Here is a 17,404-nt window from a genome sequence, read left to right as displayed (position 1 = left end):
CTCCGTGTGGAAGCGCTGCAGGCAGCAGCAAAGCGATCTGCTGCTGCCTGTAGCGCTTTCACACGGAGGTGAAAGGCGCAGTCAGGTCAGTGCAGGGGGCCCAATACGGAGGGGGGAGGGAGCGGCGGCGAGGAGGGTAGCTGGACATGGGGGGAGGGCAGGGGGGAGAGGGCATGGTTGCTGGACATGGGGTGAGAGCAGGGCAGAGAGGAGGGTTGCTGGACATGGGGGGAGGCCAAGGGAAAGAGGAGGGTTGCTGGATATGAGGGGGAGGATCGGTGGACGGGGTGAGGCCAGGGGAGAGAGGAGGGCTGCAATACTTGCCCGTTTTTACAGGCTTAACGGCTAGTAAAAATATAAATAGCACTGAAAGTCAATGCACTGTGGTTTAAACTCAACACTAGATCTCTTCTCCTTTGATAAATTATTCCACAGCAATATTCAAACAATGTTACATAAGTATTGCCATACTGGGACAGGCAAAAGGTCCATCAAGCCCAGCATCCTGTTTCCAACAGTGGCCAATCCAAGTCACAAATACCTGGCAAGATCCCAATAAAGTACAACACATTTTATGCTGCTTATCCCAGAAATAGTGGATTTTCTCCAAGTCCAATTTAACCCATTAGTGCCCAATGTTCCCATAATAAGACATATGTGAACAAACATGGGGCACTAATGGGTGAATAATGGTCTATGGACTTTTCCTTTAGGAAGCTGTCCAGATTCTTTTCCACATTCTCTGGCAACAAATTCCAGAGTTTAATTACAAGTTGAGTGAAAAAAAATTCAATTTACTACTTTGTAGCTTCATCGCATGCCCCCTAGCCCAGAATTTTGGGAAACCATAAACAGACGCTTCATGTCTTAACGTTTCACTCCACTCACTATAGACCTCTATCATATCTCCCCTCAGACATCTTTTCTCCAAGCTGAAGAGCCCTAGCCGCTTTAGCCTTTCCTCATAGGGAAGTCGTCCCATCCCCTTTATCATTTTTGTCACCCTTCTCTGCACCTCTTCTAATTCCACTATATCTTTTTGGCAATGCGGCGACCAGAATTGAACACAATATTCGAGGTGCAGTTGCATCATGGAGTGATACAAAGGCATTATAACATCCTCATTTTTGTTTTCCATTCCTTTCCTTATAATACCTAACATTCTATTTACTTTCTTAGCCACAGCAGCACACTGAGCAGAAGGTTTCAACGTATAATCAACGACGACACCGAGATCCCTTTCTTGGTCTGTGACTCCTAACGTGGAACCTTGCATGATGTAGCTATAATTCAGGTGATTGAAAGTTGGTGGTGTGCGCAATATTATTATTACTGTAAACTGCCTTGAGTAAATCCCTTCAAAAAGGCGGTAAATAAATCCAAATAAATAAATATTAGCACCAGTCTAATTCTGAGGCTTTTCCCTCCATTTTTATAGGAATGTGTTCACACCATGTAATTATCAGGTGATATTTAATGGAACTATACAAACAGATTTGATGAAACAATTTTTTTTTGTGTGTGTGATTATTTCACTTCACCCCTCTTGTTTGTTATTTGCAGAATAATGCTTAGGCAGCATAACAACACATACCTGTGTACCTGTGCACACATATGCTAGTATTAAGTATTTATGCACATAATGGGCACAAAGATGTTAGAATCCAGTTTATAGAATTGCCCTTAATATAGGTATTGGTTGCAATCTGTCAACTAGCAGGACACAAAAAAAGAATATATTTGAAGCCCTCAGTAGAATGCTTTGTTTCTGAAAAGTGACAGGAAAGAGAAAGTACTAAATGATGTTCAAATTATGTCGGTCTCTGAAAAGAACTAAAGCAGTTCTCACATACAGCAGTGAGGCCAAACAAGCCAGCTATACCTCACAAAAATCCTGTTCTTTATCATGGTGTCCCGTAAGCTAGGGTGCAAGTCCAATTAAATGCATGCACTTCAGTGCCAAGTGTAATTCAAAAAAGCTTTATTGTCACAAGTTAAACATACAATGTAGTCATTGTTAAACAAGACCAGGAGACAATTAATAGCGTGCCACTTGGATTGAATTAAGTCCATCATGTTTAAAATATCCAACACTGCTTAGCATCACTGCTATATGTGAGGACTGACAGCTTATGTGGAAACGCTGATCTGTGACACAGAATGGCCATGAAACCATCACAGAGTTGGATTCAAGAACAGTTTCCTGTAACCCCTGGAGAGCAAGATCGCACTCGATTCTCAGATAAGTTCGCTCCAGAGACATGAAAGACTCCAGAGGAAATTGGACAGGGAAAGGAAAATGGGACTTGATATACCGCCTCTCTCTGGTATTTTGCAACTACATTCAAAGCGGTTTACATATATACAGGTACTTATTTTATACCTGGGGCATTGGAGGGTTAAGTGATTTGCCCACAGTCACAAGGAGCTGCAGTGGGAATCGAGTCATGGGATAGGAGGTAGTGTCCTATTGTGGATTAAAAACTGGTTAAAAGATAGAAAACAGAGAGTAGGGTTAAATGGTCAGTATTCTCAATGGAGAAGGGTAGTTAGTAGGGTTCCCCAGGGGTCTGTGCAGGGACCGCTTCTTTTTAACATATTTATACATGACCTAGAGATGGGAGTAACTAGTGAGGTAATTAAATTTGCTGATGACACGAAGTTATTCAAAGTTGTTAAATCGCGGGAGGATGGGAGGATTGTGAAAAATTACAAGAGGATCTTACAAGACTGGGCAGATGATGTTTAATGTGAACAAGTGCAAAGTGATGCATGTGGGAAAGAGGAACCCAAATTATAGCTAAGTCATGCAAGGTTCCACGTTAGGAGTCAGAGACCAAGAAAGGGATCTAGGTGTCGTCACTGATGATACATTGAAACCTTCTGCTCAGTGTGCTGCTGTGGCTAAGAAAGCAAATAGAATGTTAGGTATTATTAGGAAAGGAATGTAAAACAAAAATGAGGGTGTGATAAAGCCTTTGTACTGCTCCATGGTGCAACCGCACCTCGAATACTGTGTTCAATTCTGGTTGCCGCATCTCAAAAAAGATATAGTTGAATCAGAAAAGGTACAAAGAAGGGCGATAAAAATGATAAAGGGGATGGGACGACTTCCCTATGAGGAAAGGCTAAAGCGGCTAGGGCTCTTCAGCTTGGAGAAAAGGCGACTTCACTGGTAGATGTGAAGTGTCTGTTTACACTTTCCAAAAATACTACAACTAGGGGGCATGCGATGAAGCTACAATGTAGTAAATTTAAAACGAATTGGAAAAAATCTTTCTTCACTCAACATGTAATTAATCTATGGAATTCATTGCCAGAGAATGTGGTAAAGGCGGTTAGCTTAGCGGAGTTTAAAAAAAAAAAAAGGTTTGGACGGCTTCCTAAAGAAAAAGTCCATAGACCATTATTAAATGGACTTGGGGAAAATCCACTATTTCTGGGATAAGCAGTATAAAATGCTTTGTACTTTTTTGGGATCTTGCCAGGTACTTGGGACCTGGATTGGCCACTGTTGGAAACAGGATGCTGGGCTTGATGGATCTTTGGTCTTTCCCAGTATGGCAATACTTATGAGAAAAGTGAGTAGTGTGTATGAGGTTCATTGAGCATGAGATAGGATAGACCTTGAAGTTTATAATTTAAATATTTCCTTTAGGTTAAGGGCTCATCACGATATATTTGAGAGCACTGGTTTTGTTTGCTCATGTTATACTCAAAACATTTTTCTTTGGGAGACGTTCAATGATCTAGAAACTTGTCCACCCTTAGAAGCAAAATTTGCCTTTCAGCACTGCTTCACTTGGGTGAGTTAACACTCTGAGAACTTCTCCTTCACTTGTAAATAATTATTATTTTTTTCTTATATTTTGTTTATATTTTTGAGGTCTGTCTTCCCATTATTCTCTATGGGATAGGAATTTATTGTATAATTTTTACGAGGGAGATAGTTGGGAATTATATTTAGGTGTTTGGTTTACCAGGTTTACCAGGACACTTAAGTCCAATTACAGAATAGGTTCTTACTGTGCAGCCATGGGGTGCCTACACTGAGGCACCCAGTAATAGAATTGGCCCCCTTATGCACTGAGCCTATAGCGAGGGGGTAAAGAAATAGGTAAAACACCTACTCTGGGCTTTTGCACAATTAAGATTTATTTATTCCTCCTATACCCAATAAGCTGTTTGGTTGGCCAAGCTCACTGTTTACAGATGGTCCTCTGCCCTAGCCTTACCTCCACACTTTGTTCGTCCATGTTCTCTAACTTCAGGTCTCGGGGCTTCCAGTAACGTAGGGACTTCTTCCGAGACTTGAAGTAAGCCAGGTGCCTCCAAGTGCTACAGATGCAGGTAAGAAAGTGCTCGATAAAACGCCTCCTTTCCGCAGCGGCGGCAGCAGCAGACATGCAGCAAGTACTTGGGACAGCCACAGAGAGGGCAGCAGCTCAGGACCAGCGATTCTCCAGAACTACCTTATAGAAAGATGACCAAAATTCCGCGCTGTTCCAAACAGCGCTCCAAAATTAGCGCTGTAACAGCGTGGGGCGTTATTAGACTTATTATAAGAGATAATTGCATGCAAATTTAAGCACGTAATTATCTTTGATCAAGGAGAAGAAGTGAGGGCGAATTGTGCCTGAGCATGCGCTCAGCAGAATCCTCCCGCACTTGTTTGACAGATCTGGGCTGTCAAAAGCCCAAACCTGTCAAACACTGGGGCTGGATGTCCATGGGACCACCAGGCCCCAACTACCCCTGCCCCGAACAACGGTCCCCCCCCCTCAAGGTTCAGGGAAGGCTGGAGATCCGGTGTGTCTCCAGCCCCCCCTAGTCCCCCAGCAAAGGGCCCCTGGTGGCCTAGTGGGCGACCAACCAATCCCCCCCCCACAGCGACAGGGGGACCGGAGGTCCACTGACGATCCCCCCCCCCCCAAGGTTCAGGGAGGGCTGAAGATCTGGTGGGTCTCCAGCCTCCCCTAGTCCCCCAGCAAAGGGTCCCTGGTGGCCTAGTGAGTGAGTGACCAACCAACCAACCAACCCCCCCCCCCCCCCACACCAGCGACAGGAGGGCTGGAAGTCTGCTGGACAGCCGGTCCCCCCGACGACGACCCCCCCCTCCTAGGTTAAGGGACGGCATGCTACTAGTGTTCAGAGCCCTCGAGCACATTGTTTCACGCGCTCGAGGGCTCTGATTACGGGGCGATAGCAAACGCAGGCACTAGTATGGCACTAGCAGCCTCTAGCGCCGGTGTTTGCTTCTGATCATCCCCCTGTGAATGAACAGAGGTGAAACAAGACTTGTAGAACTACTTGGGTATAGGAAACATTCCTGGGGATGAAGAGTTATTGGTAGGGATAAGGAAGAAGGTAAAAATTAAGGGCTTCTTTTAGCAAGCCGTGCTAGCGATTCCTGCACGGCAAATGAGAGGAAGCCCATTTGGGCGTGGGAATCGTTAGCGCAGCTTGGTAAAAAACGCTCCAAATTAAAAACATTTTTAAAAACCCGAAATAAAACAAATCACTTCAGGCCAAAGTTATAATCCAGGCGCATGCAGTCCATAGTAGTCCCATTCTATCCTATTCCCTACCAAAACCCCACCTCAAAAGTGCGCGGCTTTCGTCGCCAAGGTGACTGCACCATGACGTCACGCCTAGATGCTCCATCGAATGGAGAGACACCGCATATGGTTGAATAAAGATGGTGGCTGGAGTTTGACCCTCATAAACAGCCGGGTCGGCGCAGGATACGGGAAGTGGTTCTATGTTTGTGTGTGCCCCCTTTCCCCATCCTGCCATTCTCTCTGGAGAGCAGGAACTGGTAGCGGTAGCCTGTGCCTCTCTAACAGGAGGATGATCAGAAGCAGGCGCTAGAGATTGTTAGAGCCATGCTGGCGCTCGCGTTTGCTACCGCCCCATGATCAGAGCCCTCGAGTGCATGAAATGTGCTTGAGGGCTCTGAACGCATGCAGATGCATGCAAACCCTATGCCATTTCCAAGCTGGCTTTAGAGTTTTGAAGATCATCGGGGAGGAATGGTGAGCCCTGTCCAGCATGCATTTGCATGCTAGCAGGGCCCCGTTCCCCCCCCAACAGTAAACCTGCCAGCGATAGGGGGCTGGGGGTCCGGTGGGTTTCCAGCCCCTCTGGTCCCCCCGCAGGGGATCCCTGGTGGGCGACCGACCAGTCAGTCAGCCCCGCCAGCAACAGGAAGGGAGGCAGGAGGTCCGCTAGACCGCCGGTCTCCCCCGATGATCCGGTGGGTCTCTAGGTCGTCCCCTCCCCAGCAGGGGGTCCCTGGTGGACTGGTTGGCGGGCGACCGACCCCCCCAAGGTTCAGGGAGGGCTGGCGATCCGGTGGGTCTCCAGTCCCCCCCAGCAAGGGGTCCCTGGTGGCCGTCCAGCCAACCCCCTTCCCTCCCCCGGGTTCAGGGAGGGCTGGAGATCCAGTGGGTCTCCAGCCCTCCCTGCAAATAAACATAGGCTCTACCTTGTGGGTTGGAGGAGGGAGGGTAGCCTACCTACCTACCTCCCTCCTCTTCCTGCGACGCCGCAAAATGGCGGCGCCTATCCCTGCCCAGTGTATCCTGGGATGCGATGGGCAGGGCTACACATTGCCCCGCCCATCGCAACCTAGGATACACTGGGCAGGGCTGGCTGGGCGCTGCCATTTTGCGGCGTTGCAGAAGAGGAGGGAGGGAGGCAGGCAGGTTACCCTCGTACCTGCAACCCACGGGGCGGGGCGGGGCGGGGCGGGGGACCGGCGGTCCAGCGGACCTCTGGCCCGCTGTCGCTAGGGGGAGGGGTTGAGGCCTGCAGGGGTGCTTCTTCTGGGTTATGGGGTCATATGTGGTGACTCCGCCCACAGTGAGTACCGGCACCTTTTTTCTACAACAAAAGCACTGGTAGTAGTGTCCTGAACTTGAGGTTGTATCCCTATTCGTTATAGGTGTACTGGGGGGGGGGGGGGTGTAAGGAATTTATATTGGCAGTGTGGGACAGTGGGAAGGAAATAATTCAGTACTAATACCCATAGCATTTGGAGGACACTGCCCCCTTGCCCACCTCAACCTCAACCTCAACCTATGCTGGCCATTGAGTAACTTGGTATGGACTTACCTTTTATAAGCTTGTTGTGTCGTAGTGAGATGGCACATATTGATAACAATAATGAATTCATAAATCCCCTTTTCAACCTGGTCATCTTGTTGCAATCAGTTTCCCAATTTCATTCTGGTCACTATTGTATATCCAGCATTGACAACGTGAGTCATGAAAGAGGGAGTGATTAAGAGGAGAAGTTGCCTAGCAATTAAATCACGTCACCATCCATTGACTTCCAAACTAAGAGCCTCATTTATTAACATGCACTAATGTGATTTATTGTAAGCCCCATTGGTCTCAGTGGAGCCTATCTGCTTACTAAACAAATAGCTCCTCATAAGGAAATGAGGCAGGGAAGCACTTAGCTGTACCTGAGCTTGGGTTTGGAAAGGTGTGTAATCAAATCTAAAATTCAAATCGAGCTCAAACACTTAACTAAGGGCACTGTTTTACTAAGTATTTTCCCCACTGACATTAAGAGGGGAATTCAGTAAATGGCACCCAAAGTTAAGTGCTGGAACGATCTGCAAAGAGTGCTCTGTGTAGAACAACTTTTACACAATATTAGCTTAGCGTGCATTTTGCACCTAACTTTGAACACGAGCATTGCATCTGCCAAAAACTGGTGTAAATGCTGGTGCCCAACTAATGGCATTATTATAAGGTTGATGGGGTTAAGTGAAGGTTGGGCTTACATGTAGTCACCATTTATCAAGTCACGTGTATACAATAAATATTGTCAACTTTATTGGGCCAAATGTTTGGATCAGGGTCTCTCTCACTTTCTGCCCTCTCTAGTGGTCCTGGTGAGGCAGCTTGTCCTCCCAGGTGTGGTTCGTCCTCTTTCCTTTGACTCTACTCCTATACTTAATGTCCAGGTTGTAGCTGTGGCTGTGGCTGTGGCTGTGGCTCTGTCTCTGGCATCCATCTTCTAAAAAGGCATACTCTACCAATTCGTCATAAATGCATGATCTCTGCAACACAACCAAACTAAAGTAATGGACATAACACAACTCGTCCGTTGTACGATTCCCAAATGTGGCTGTACCACATGAACTTTATCTTACCACAACTTCACTTTGTATTTGTTTACACCAGAGTCTGCAAACACCTCTCCGGTACTATGTAAGCCACATTGAGCCTACAAATAGGTGGGAAAATGTGGGATACAAACAGTGGTGTGCTGGAGCCGGCTTGCACCAGATCGCAAGAGCTGGTTGTTAAATTTTTAAAGCTCTTGCGAGCCGGCTCCCAGGGGCGGCGCAACCCGGCAGTAAGTGAGGTAAGCATGGCAGGAGGGCGCCACAAGCCATGCTTACCTCATCCCCTGCCGCTCCGGGGGAGTTTAAATTGTTGATTTACCTCAGCAGACGCAGTCAAACCCCCATCTCTAGCCTTCACTTCATTCCCATCAGTGTCCTGCCTTCTTCTGATGTCATTTCCTCTTTCCGCGAGGGCGGGACATTGACAGGAATGAAGTGAAGGCTAGAGACGGGCTTTAACTACGGCTGCTGCGACGGAGGCAGGGGAGCGAGGAGAATCATTGGGTGGGTATGGATGGCTGGAGGGGGGCAGGGGAGCTGAGAGAATCGCTGGGTGGGTATGGATGGCTGGAGGAGGGGCAGGGCAGCGGAGAGAATTGCTGGGTGGGTATGGGTGGCTGGAGGGGGGGCAGGGGAGAGGAAAGAATCGCTGGGTGGGTATGGATGGCTGGAGGGGGGTATGGATGGCTGGAGGGGGCAGGGGAGAGGAGAGAATCGCTGGGTGGGTATGGATGGCTGGAGGAGGGGCAGGGCAGCGGAGAGAATCGCTGGGTGGGTATGGATGGGTGGAGGAGGGGCAGGGGAGAGGAGAGAATCGCTGGGTGGGTATGGATGGCTGGAGGGGGGCAGGGGAGAGGAGAGTTGCTGGACATGGATGAAGCAGAAGGAAGGGAGAGAGAAGAAATGCTGGACATGGATGGAGGGGAGGGAAGAGTGAGGAAGGAGATGAGATGAGGGAAAAGGAAGAGAGGAGAAAAACTGCACATGGATGAAGAAAATAGGCAGAAGCTGGATCCATTGGACAGTCAAGTCTGCGGAGGACCAGAAATGAAGAAGAAAGGAGGAAAGGAAATAAATAAATGGAAAGGAAGCCCTGGAAACGGAGTTAAGAGGACAGATAGCAGCAGAATCGGATAGTGGGCCAGCACGATCAGAAAAACAAAGTCACCAGACAACGAAGGTAGAAAAAAATCATTTTATTTTCATTATAGTGTTTGGAATATGTCCACTTTGAGAATCAGGTGCTCAACATTAAACGTTTATATTTATTTACTTATTTATGGCATTTTATCCCACATTAAACATGAATTAGATTGGAACCTGGGATCATAAAATATTTTTTTTCCTGGAGTAATGCATTGCCCCCCCCCCCCCAGGCTCTCTCCCTGGCTATAGCCAGCTCTGCAATTTGGGGGGGGGGGGCAGAGGTGGACCAAGGAGAGAGCCTGTTGTTAAACATTTACCAGCACACCATTGGATACAAATGTAACAAAAAAATTAAAAAAAATTATTTTCCTGGGAACACCACTGACCCACCCATGCCCCTTCATGGCCAATCCCCCTTTGGAGTTTCCACCATAATAGGGCACAAGGCATGTCCGTGCGTAACTCCAAATGACTGCCAACTAACATCAATTATTTATTGTTGGCACATGATTAATTAATTAGTTTATGTGTGGATCTGTAATCCACGCTGACATTTGCACACCAGCTTTAGGCACTCTATACAGGATCCGGCAGTAAATGGGAGAAACCCGTTAGGGGCTCCTAAGTACTTCATGTGTTCTCTTGCTGGCCTGAGTCTGACCCATCCCTGAGTCCAGTTTATGCAGGACGCACAATAAAAGTATACGACAGTATCATCTTGATGCATCAGTTTCTTCCACTCTGCCATCCCTGAGTCAGCCATCCACTTTTCTGATTCAAGATTTTCTATACATTCTCAGGTTGCCAGAGAATGTGGTAAAGGCAGGTTTTTTTTTTGTTACATTTGTACCCCGCGCTTTCCCACTCATGGCAGGCTCAATGCGGCAGGCGATGGAGGGTTAAGTGATTTGCCCAGAGTCACAAGGAGCTGCCTGTGCCAGGAATTGAACTCAGTTCCTCAGTTCCCCAGGACCAAAGTCCACCACCCTCACCACTAGGCCACTCCTCCACTCTCTTAGTGGGGTTTAAAAAAAGGTTTGGATGGCTTCCTAAAGGAAAAGTCCATAGACCATTATTAAAATGAACTTGGGGAAAATCCACTTCTTATTTTTGGGATAAGCAGCATAAAATGTTTTGTACTTTTTGGGGATCTTGCCAGGTATTTGTGACCTGGATTGGCCACTTTTGGAAACAGGATGCTGGGCTTGATGGACCCTTGGTCTGGCCTAGTGTGGCAATACTTATGTAGCTTAAGACTGCAAAATTCTATAGTCTTCGCTATGTTACCTATAGCTGCCTTTTTCCATTCTGCTTCTGATCACTTGGCTTCTGTTGTTAGGTTTCTGGCTGCAGTATATAGTAGCCATGTTCTTTTGGTTGTATTTTGGACTAGCTACCCTGGCACCCCAGTCAGCAGAGACTGCTCTAAAAGAAGATTGCGCACCTGGTTTCCCTCTGTAGGTTTGAAGAAGATTCTGAAAGTTTTAGGACAGATCCCTGACCTGCCCGACTGCCTTCCTATGACAGAAAATACTCTGATTACGGCATCCATTCTTATGAATAAACTCTATGATGACTTGAGATGTGACCCAAAGCGGGATAACTACATAAAGATCTGTGAGGAATATATTACGTAAGTTGGGAAAACAGCAGAAGAAAATGCTTCCAAATTCAGAAGTTAAGTCTTAACCTGTCAAGTGATTGGTCCTGGTGGGTTCTGCGAGCTTCTTCTTAAATAGTTTCTAAGATCCAGGGGATTATTGTCCATGTGTAAATACCGACATTGCCATATATAGGTTATATACATGTGCAATTAGCAATTTTTGAAAGCCACTATTTACATGTGGAAATTCCCACCACACAGGGATTTCAAGAGGGTGCGGTACGAGGAAGGCAAAAGAACTACACATCTATTCCACATTTTACAAAGGGAACAACACGTCTATAGGAAAATATTTGTATTGGGTTATGCACCAGCCATGCACAGATTTTTAAAAAGTGCTTGTTCTACTCAGGGCGTTATATATAAGGGATTAAGGAGTGGGTTTTGGGTGGGACTTCCTGTATCAACAGGGATCAAGATGGGGTTCAGAGATCGGATGGGAAGATGGCTAGGAAGGAGATCAGAGGGGATTGGAACCTTGGTGGAGTGGGGTACCTGAGTGGGGAGGATCAGAAGGGGGAAAGGGGCATGGGGGCGAATGGAAAGGGAGTTTGCTGATGAGTGAGGAGGGTTCAGAAAGAGGACATTGGATCAGCAACCCGGAGGTTATGTAGGTGTTAGTTGATATTCAGAGCTGGCTCTTGCATAGCTAAGTGGGCATAGTTAGGACTATTTTTTGATGGTTTTATATGCCCACTACATTTGCGAGCACTGGTACTGAATATTGTCAGCACCCATATAATTCCTCTTCCTGGTTCCAAAAAGGCTAGTTAGTGCTGATATTCAGAGGCACTGCCCATTAAGTGCCACTGAATATTAGCGAATAGGCAGCCCCAAGCGATTTAACCGGGCAGGAGTCTCTCCTCCTGCATCAATCATTTTGAATTTCAGCCCCACAAGTTTAAAAAGGCTTTATATGTTTTTAATGTTCTAATTCCCTTATAGGGGGATGTTTGATCCTAACAATATGCAGAAGGACCTTCATGCTATTCAGACTGTGTCAGGAATCCTGCAAGGCTCCTTTGATCTTGGCAACAAGTTACTGGGTTTGCAAGGGGTGATGGAGATGATGCTGGCTCTCTGCGGTTCTGAAAGTGAAATTGACCAGCCCTCGTCCATGCCTCTACCAAGCTAAGCCGTGCTACCTTCATCACCACCAATGGGGTGAACATGCTAAAGGAGATTTATAAGAAGACCACAAATGAGAAGATCAAAATCCGTGCTCTGGTGGTGAGTTTATTTGCTTGTCATCTTCTTTGTGGGCCTTTACCCTTCTCCCTCTCTTCTCATCAAGGATGAAGGTCTTTTGTTATTTTCCCAGTTTCCTTACACATTCTGCCCTGTATATAAGCCGAGACTTTGTGGCAAATGTCTGTATCTGAGAGAAATTGGATGAGTTCCTGGAAAATGAAGAAGTTGTTGATAATTTTGTTTATTCAAATTCTCAATTATGGTGGCTCAGTCAACAATTGTGCAGGAGTCTACATTTTCCACTGGGGCATTGCATTGTGGAATAAACTTCCTTATGGATTACATCAGATTATTGGTCTATTTAATTTTAGGAAACAGCTAAAAAGGTAGTTGTTTAATGGGGGTTAAGTATGTTTGGGTAACTAGCTAGGTTTTGGATATGGTTGCAAGTTCTTTAGTTTTAAAGAGGGGGGAATTACAGATTTTTGGGTTTGGGAAAACATTGATGCTGTTCTTGAGAGTTGTCAGGGTTGTGTGAGGGGATGGATGGCTGTCTTGGTTATGTAGTTTTATGGTTTTGTGCATGTTATTTTGTAACCCACACTTGGACTTACGTAAGAACAAGATAAAAATTTAAGCTTGTGTTTACCTTGGCTTAACATGGCGTATCGTGGGACACGCTCAGGTGTCTGATAATTTCTAAATCTGCACACACTAACCACGTGCTAAAAAATTATTTTATTTTTGTTGGAAGCGGTGTATCTGGGGCAGACAGTGGGCATTCCTGCATTAATCAGATAGTGCAGCTACATTACTACGTGCTGATTAGCGCAGGATTAGTATGTGAGCCCTTACCACCTACAAAATAGATGTCAGTAAGTGCTCTTGCGCTAATTTATTTTAATGGCTATATGCTAATGCCAACATAAGAAGAGTAGCCAGGTTGTGATGCCAAAGGGAGTGGAGAGCAGACTGCATCTGTGCGTGTGCACACTACGTAGGCATGACAGATTTTTTGAAAAATAGGCTCTGGCGCTGTTGAAAGTCTGTTTGGGGAGCAATCGCTCCCCTGGCGCCCCACCTACCTACACTTCTGGGCAACATCAGAGCATGACCATCAATTAAAAAAATGGAAAATCGGTCATTTAACTGCTGTTGTAAAAATGGCCTTGGCACACAGGAAAAACCCACTTAAGAGTGTGCTAAGGCTGAATTTTTTCACTGCTTAGTAAAAGCACCCTTAAGTAAATAAATAAATTTGCATATGTGTGCTGGTACTTTTCCTTGTAGACTTTCTATTGGTTCACTCAAGGAAAATACAAACATGCTTTTCCTTTCAGAATTGTCTGGGGAGATAGCACTTGGCAAGATCTTCACCTGTTTTTTTCTGCTGAAGCATTTCCCTGAAAAACACTGCATGCAAATTTTAAAATGCAAAGCTATGCATACTGTCGTGCTCCACACCAATGTGGGTAAAATATGTTTCCCCAGCATTTGTCCATGTAACCATGGGGAAAGAGGACAATTTTCAAACTTTTGAGCTACATGTGAAAGCCTTGTCCAAGATATTCTTTTTCCGATTGAGGCAGCTCAGAGTAATTCGATCTAAGCTTCATTTTAATAGCTAGAGCAGTACGCAGCCAATTTTGCTCCCATATCTTGACTACTGTAACTTATTGCTTGGAGGTGATTAAAAACTCTTATACAGGCTACAGTTTTTGCAAAATATGGCCACTAGACTGATATGCGATCTGGGAAAATATGATAGGGTGTCACATTTATTGAAGGAATTATACCGTCTTCCAGTTAATCTAAGAATACAGTTTACAATTACTTGTATGGTGTATACATCATTATATGGTGAGTGCTCCAATAAGTTGATTAATTATTTGGACTTCCCTTCTTTTGCTTTAGTAAGATCTGAGTGTTGTTTGAAGTTGAACTATCCTACTTTGAAGGGTGTTTTATAAGAATCATCTTTTTCATATCAGGGTGTTAAACTGTGGAATAATTTACCTTTAACTATTAGGAGATTATCGCTTTACTATACTTTTAGAAGAGCATTATAACATTACTGTTTAGTGAGATTGACATCTATAAAAGTTAGCAAGATTAGGAGTTAGAATTTTACTTAATGGGAGGGGGGGGGGGGGGGGGTCAATGATGGCTGGCTGAAAGCGGACGCACTTCTCCTGTGCTCCAGCGGAGTTTTCTTGTACTGCTAATAAACTGCTTCCCTGAAGCTGCATAAGAATTTCAAAAGAAACGAGAGGGGGGTCCTAGATGCGGAGAGATAACAGGAGAGACGCAGTTTTTCCTAAATTGCAGAAACTGACCAGACAACAGACCATGATGGAGTGCATGCAGTTGCAAGATGGCAGTTCGGCACGTCCGGGCCTCCTTTCCCCATCCTGCACCAGTGGGTCGGTGTGCTCAGTCTGCAACTCCCCGAGAACTCCAGACAACAACGCGGTGCGGAAACCCTCCGCTGATAGAGATGATCTTAGCTACAATTTGAGAAGTTAATACCGCTATCTATACAACACTTACTCGGATTCAAACAGATTTGGGCAGCGTGTGGTTGGAGCTTAGGGGTCTTGTGGACCGCGTGGAGCACTACTACTACTATTTAGCATTTCTATAGCGCTACAAGGTGTACGCAGCGCTGCACAAACCTAGAACAAAGACAGTCCCTGCTCAAAGAGCTTACAATCTAATAGACAAAAAATAAAGTAAGCAAATCAAATCAATTCATGTGTACAGGAAGGAGGAGAGGAGGGTAGGTGGAGGCGAGTGGTTACGAGTCAAAAGCAATGTTAAAGAGGTGGGCTTTCAGTCTAGATTTAAAGGTGGCCAAGGATGGGGCAAGACGTAGGGGCTCAGGAAGTTTATTCCAGGCGTAGGGTGCAGCGAGACAGAAGGCGCGAAGTCTGGAGTTGGCAGTAGTGGAGAAGGGAACAGATAAGAAGGATTTATCCATGGAGCGGAGTGCACAGGAAGGGGTGTAGGGAAGGACGAGTGTGGAGAGATACTGGGGAACAGCAGAGTGAGTACATTTATAGGTTAGTAGAAGAAGTTTGAACAGGATGCGAAAATGGATAGGGAGTCAGTGAAGCGACTTGAGGAGAGGGGTAGTAAGAGTAAAGCGACCCTGGCGGAAGACGAGACAGGCAGCAGAGTTAACCAATTGGAGAGGGGAGAGGTGAGTAAGTGGGAGGCCAGCAAGAAGCAGATTGCAGTAGTCTAAACGAGAGGTGACAAGGGTTTGGATGAGGGTTTTGGTAGAGTGCTCGGAAAGCAAGGGGCGGATTTTACGGATGTTGTAAAGAAAGAAACGACAGGTCTTGGCGATCTGCTGGATATGAGCAGAGAAGGAGAGAGAAGAGTCAAAGATGACCACAAGGTTTCGAGCTGAGGAGACAGGGAGAATGAAAGAGCCATCAACAGAAATAGAAAACGGGGGGAGTGGGGAGGTGGGTTTGGGGGGGGGGAAATGAGAAGCTCGGTTCTGGTTATGTTTAATTTCAGGTGGCGTTGAGACATCCAGAAAGCAATGTCAGACAAGCACGCTGAAACTTTGGTTTGGATGCAAGGTGAGATATCATGGGTAGAAAGGTAGATTTGGGAGCCATCAGCATAGAGATAGTAGAAAAAGCCATGAGATGAGATTAATGAACCAAGGGAAGAAGTGTAGATAGAAAAGAGGAGGGGACTAAGAACAGAACCCTGAGGTACGCCGACAGGCAGAGGGATAGAAGTAGAAGAGGATCCACCAGAGTGAACACTGAAGGTGCGGAGGAAGAAGTAGGAAGAGAACCAGGAAAGGACAGAGCCCTGGAATCCAAGTGAGGACAGGGTATCGAGGAGCATGCTGTGATCTACAGTGTCAAAAGCAGCGGAAAGATCAAGAAGAATGAGGATGGAATAGAGACCTCTGGATTTAGCCAGTAATAGGTCATTGGAGACTTTAGTAAGCGCAGTTTCGGTTGAGTGGAGAGGGCGAAAACCAGATTGTAGTGGGTTAAGAATAGCATGTGAGGACAGAAAATCAAGGCAGCGGCGGTGAACAGCACACTCAAGTAATTTGGAGAGAAAGGGAAGGAGGGAGATGGGTCGGTAATTAGAGGGACAAGTAGGGTTGAGTGAAGGCTTCTTAAGGAGAGGTGTGACCACAGCATGTTTAAAGGCAGTAGGGACAGTTGCAGTGGAAAGCGAGAGATTGAGAATGTGACAGATAAAAGGAATAAGAGCAGGTGAGATGGCATTAAGAAGGTGGGTGGGAATGGGATCAGAGGAACAGGTGGTACATTTTGAGGAAGAAAGGAGAAGTGTAGTTTCCTCTATAATAACTTCAGGAAAGGAGGAAAAGGAATGAGGGGAAGGAGAGAGAGGGGAACGGACTAGTGGAGGGAGAGGTGGCGAGGTAGAGAATTCAAGGTTTATCTTTTGAACCTTGTCGTGAAAGAATTCAGCAAGGGTCTGAGGAGATAATGAAGGGGGAGTTGGGGGAGGGGCACCTTGAGGAGAGAGTTCAATGTGGTGAAGAGAAGTCGAGGGTTAGAGCCAAGAGAGTTGGTCAGTTGGATATAATAATCCTGTTTGGCGCGTAAAAGAGCAGATTGGAAGGAGGTCAGCATGAACTTAAAGTTGGGATCCAGCCTCCAATTCCTGTGGGTGCCAGATTGCATGAGATCTATCGGAGGTGGGTGCTGATTACCTTGGACCAGTAGGTACTCTGTGGCTGTTTGTGAAGGTTATGCTGTGCAGTTTGTCAGGCACTGGCCACCATTCTGGAATCACCCTGTCAAGCCTGGTGGAAAGAAAAAGCTGTCTGAGGCACTCTTCAGCTGGTCAATCTGTGGTTCAGGATCCAAGCAAGGCGATAGGCAAGGGTTGTTATTTCATTTACTTTATGGTCCCAAAGAAGGGAAGGATCTTTCCAAACCATTCTAGACTTAAAGTGGGTGAACTGTGTTCTTCAAGTGCCCTCTTTTCGCATGGAGACCTTGAGATCAATAATTGTAACACTCCAGCCCTCAGAGTTTCTCATGTCTCGGGATCTAATGGAGGCCTACCTACACAATTCTATTTGCCAGGCTCACCAGTGATTCCTTCATGTCGTGGTTTTGGGGCGACATTATCAGTTTTGTGTGCTCTCTTTTGGTTTTCATAAGAATAGCCATACTGGGTCAGACCATCTAGCCCAGTATCGTTTCAACACTGGCCAATCCAGGTCACAAGTACATGGCAGAAACCCAAA

General features: G+C 46.1%; 2 protein-coding genes across 2 annotated transcripts in view; one reads left to right on the top strand and one right to left on the bottom strand.

The window, feature by feature from the left end:
* The window catches only part of TRIM37 (tripartite motif containing 37), a 262,079-nt gene extending 255,550 nt beyond the window's left edge, over positions 1-6,529 (bottom strand). Inside the window, exons 1-2 of the mRNA XM_030222400.1 lie at positions 6,488-6,529; positions 4,236-4,529 (exon numbers count right to left, since the gene is read on the bottom strand). Of these exons, the coding sequence (XP_030078260.1) occupies positions 4,236-4,406 (171 nt within the window). The 5' untranslated portion in view covers positions 4,407-4,529; positions 6,488-6,529. The remainder of the gene's footprint in view (positions 1-4,235; positions 4,530-6,487) is intronic.
* A 1,329-nt stretch (positions 6,530-7,858) lies between these two features.
* Positions 7,859-12,088, top strand: LOC115482382 (protein unc-45 homolog B-like). The gene is made up of 3 exons (XM_030222130.1): positions 7,859-7,907; positions 10,752-10,923; positions 11,899-12,088. Exons 1-3 carry the CDS (start codon positions 7,859-7,861, stop codon positions 12,086-12,088), a joined length of 411 nt encoding a protein of 136 aa, XP_030077990.1.
* The last annotated feature ends 5,316 nt before the right edge of the window (positions 12,089-17,404 follow it).

Source organism: Microcaecilia unicolor, chromosome 13, assembly GCF_901765095.1.
Source record: "Microcaecilia unicolor chromosome 13, aMicUni1.1, whole genome shotgun sequence".
Lineage (NCBI taxonomy): Eukaryota > Metazoa > Chordata > Amphibia > Gymnophiona > Siphonopidae > Microcaecilia > Microcaecilia unicolor.
This window is presented reverse-complemented; position numbering and strand designations above follow the sequence as displayed.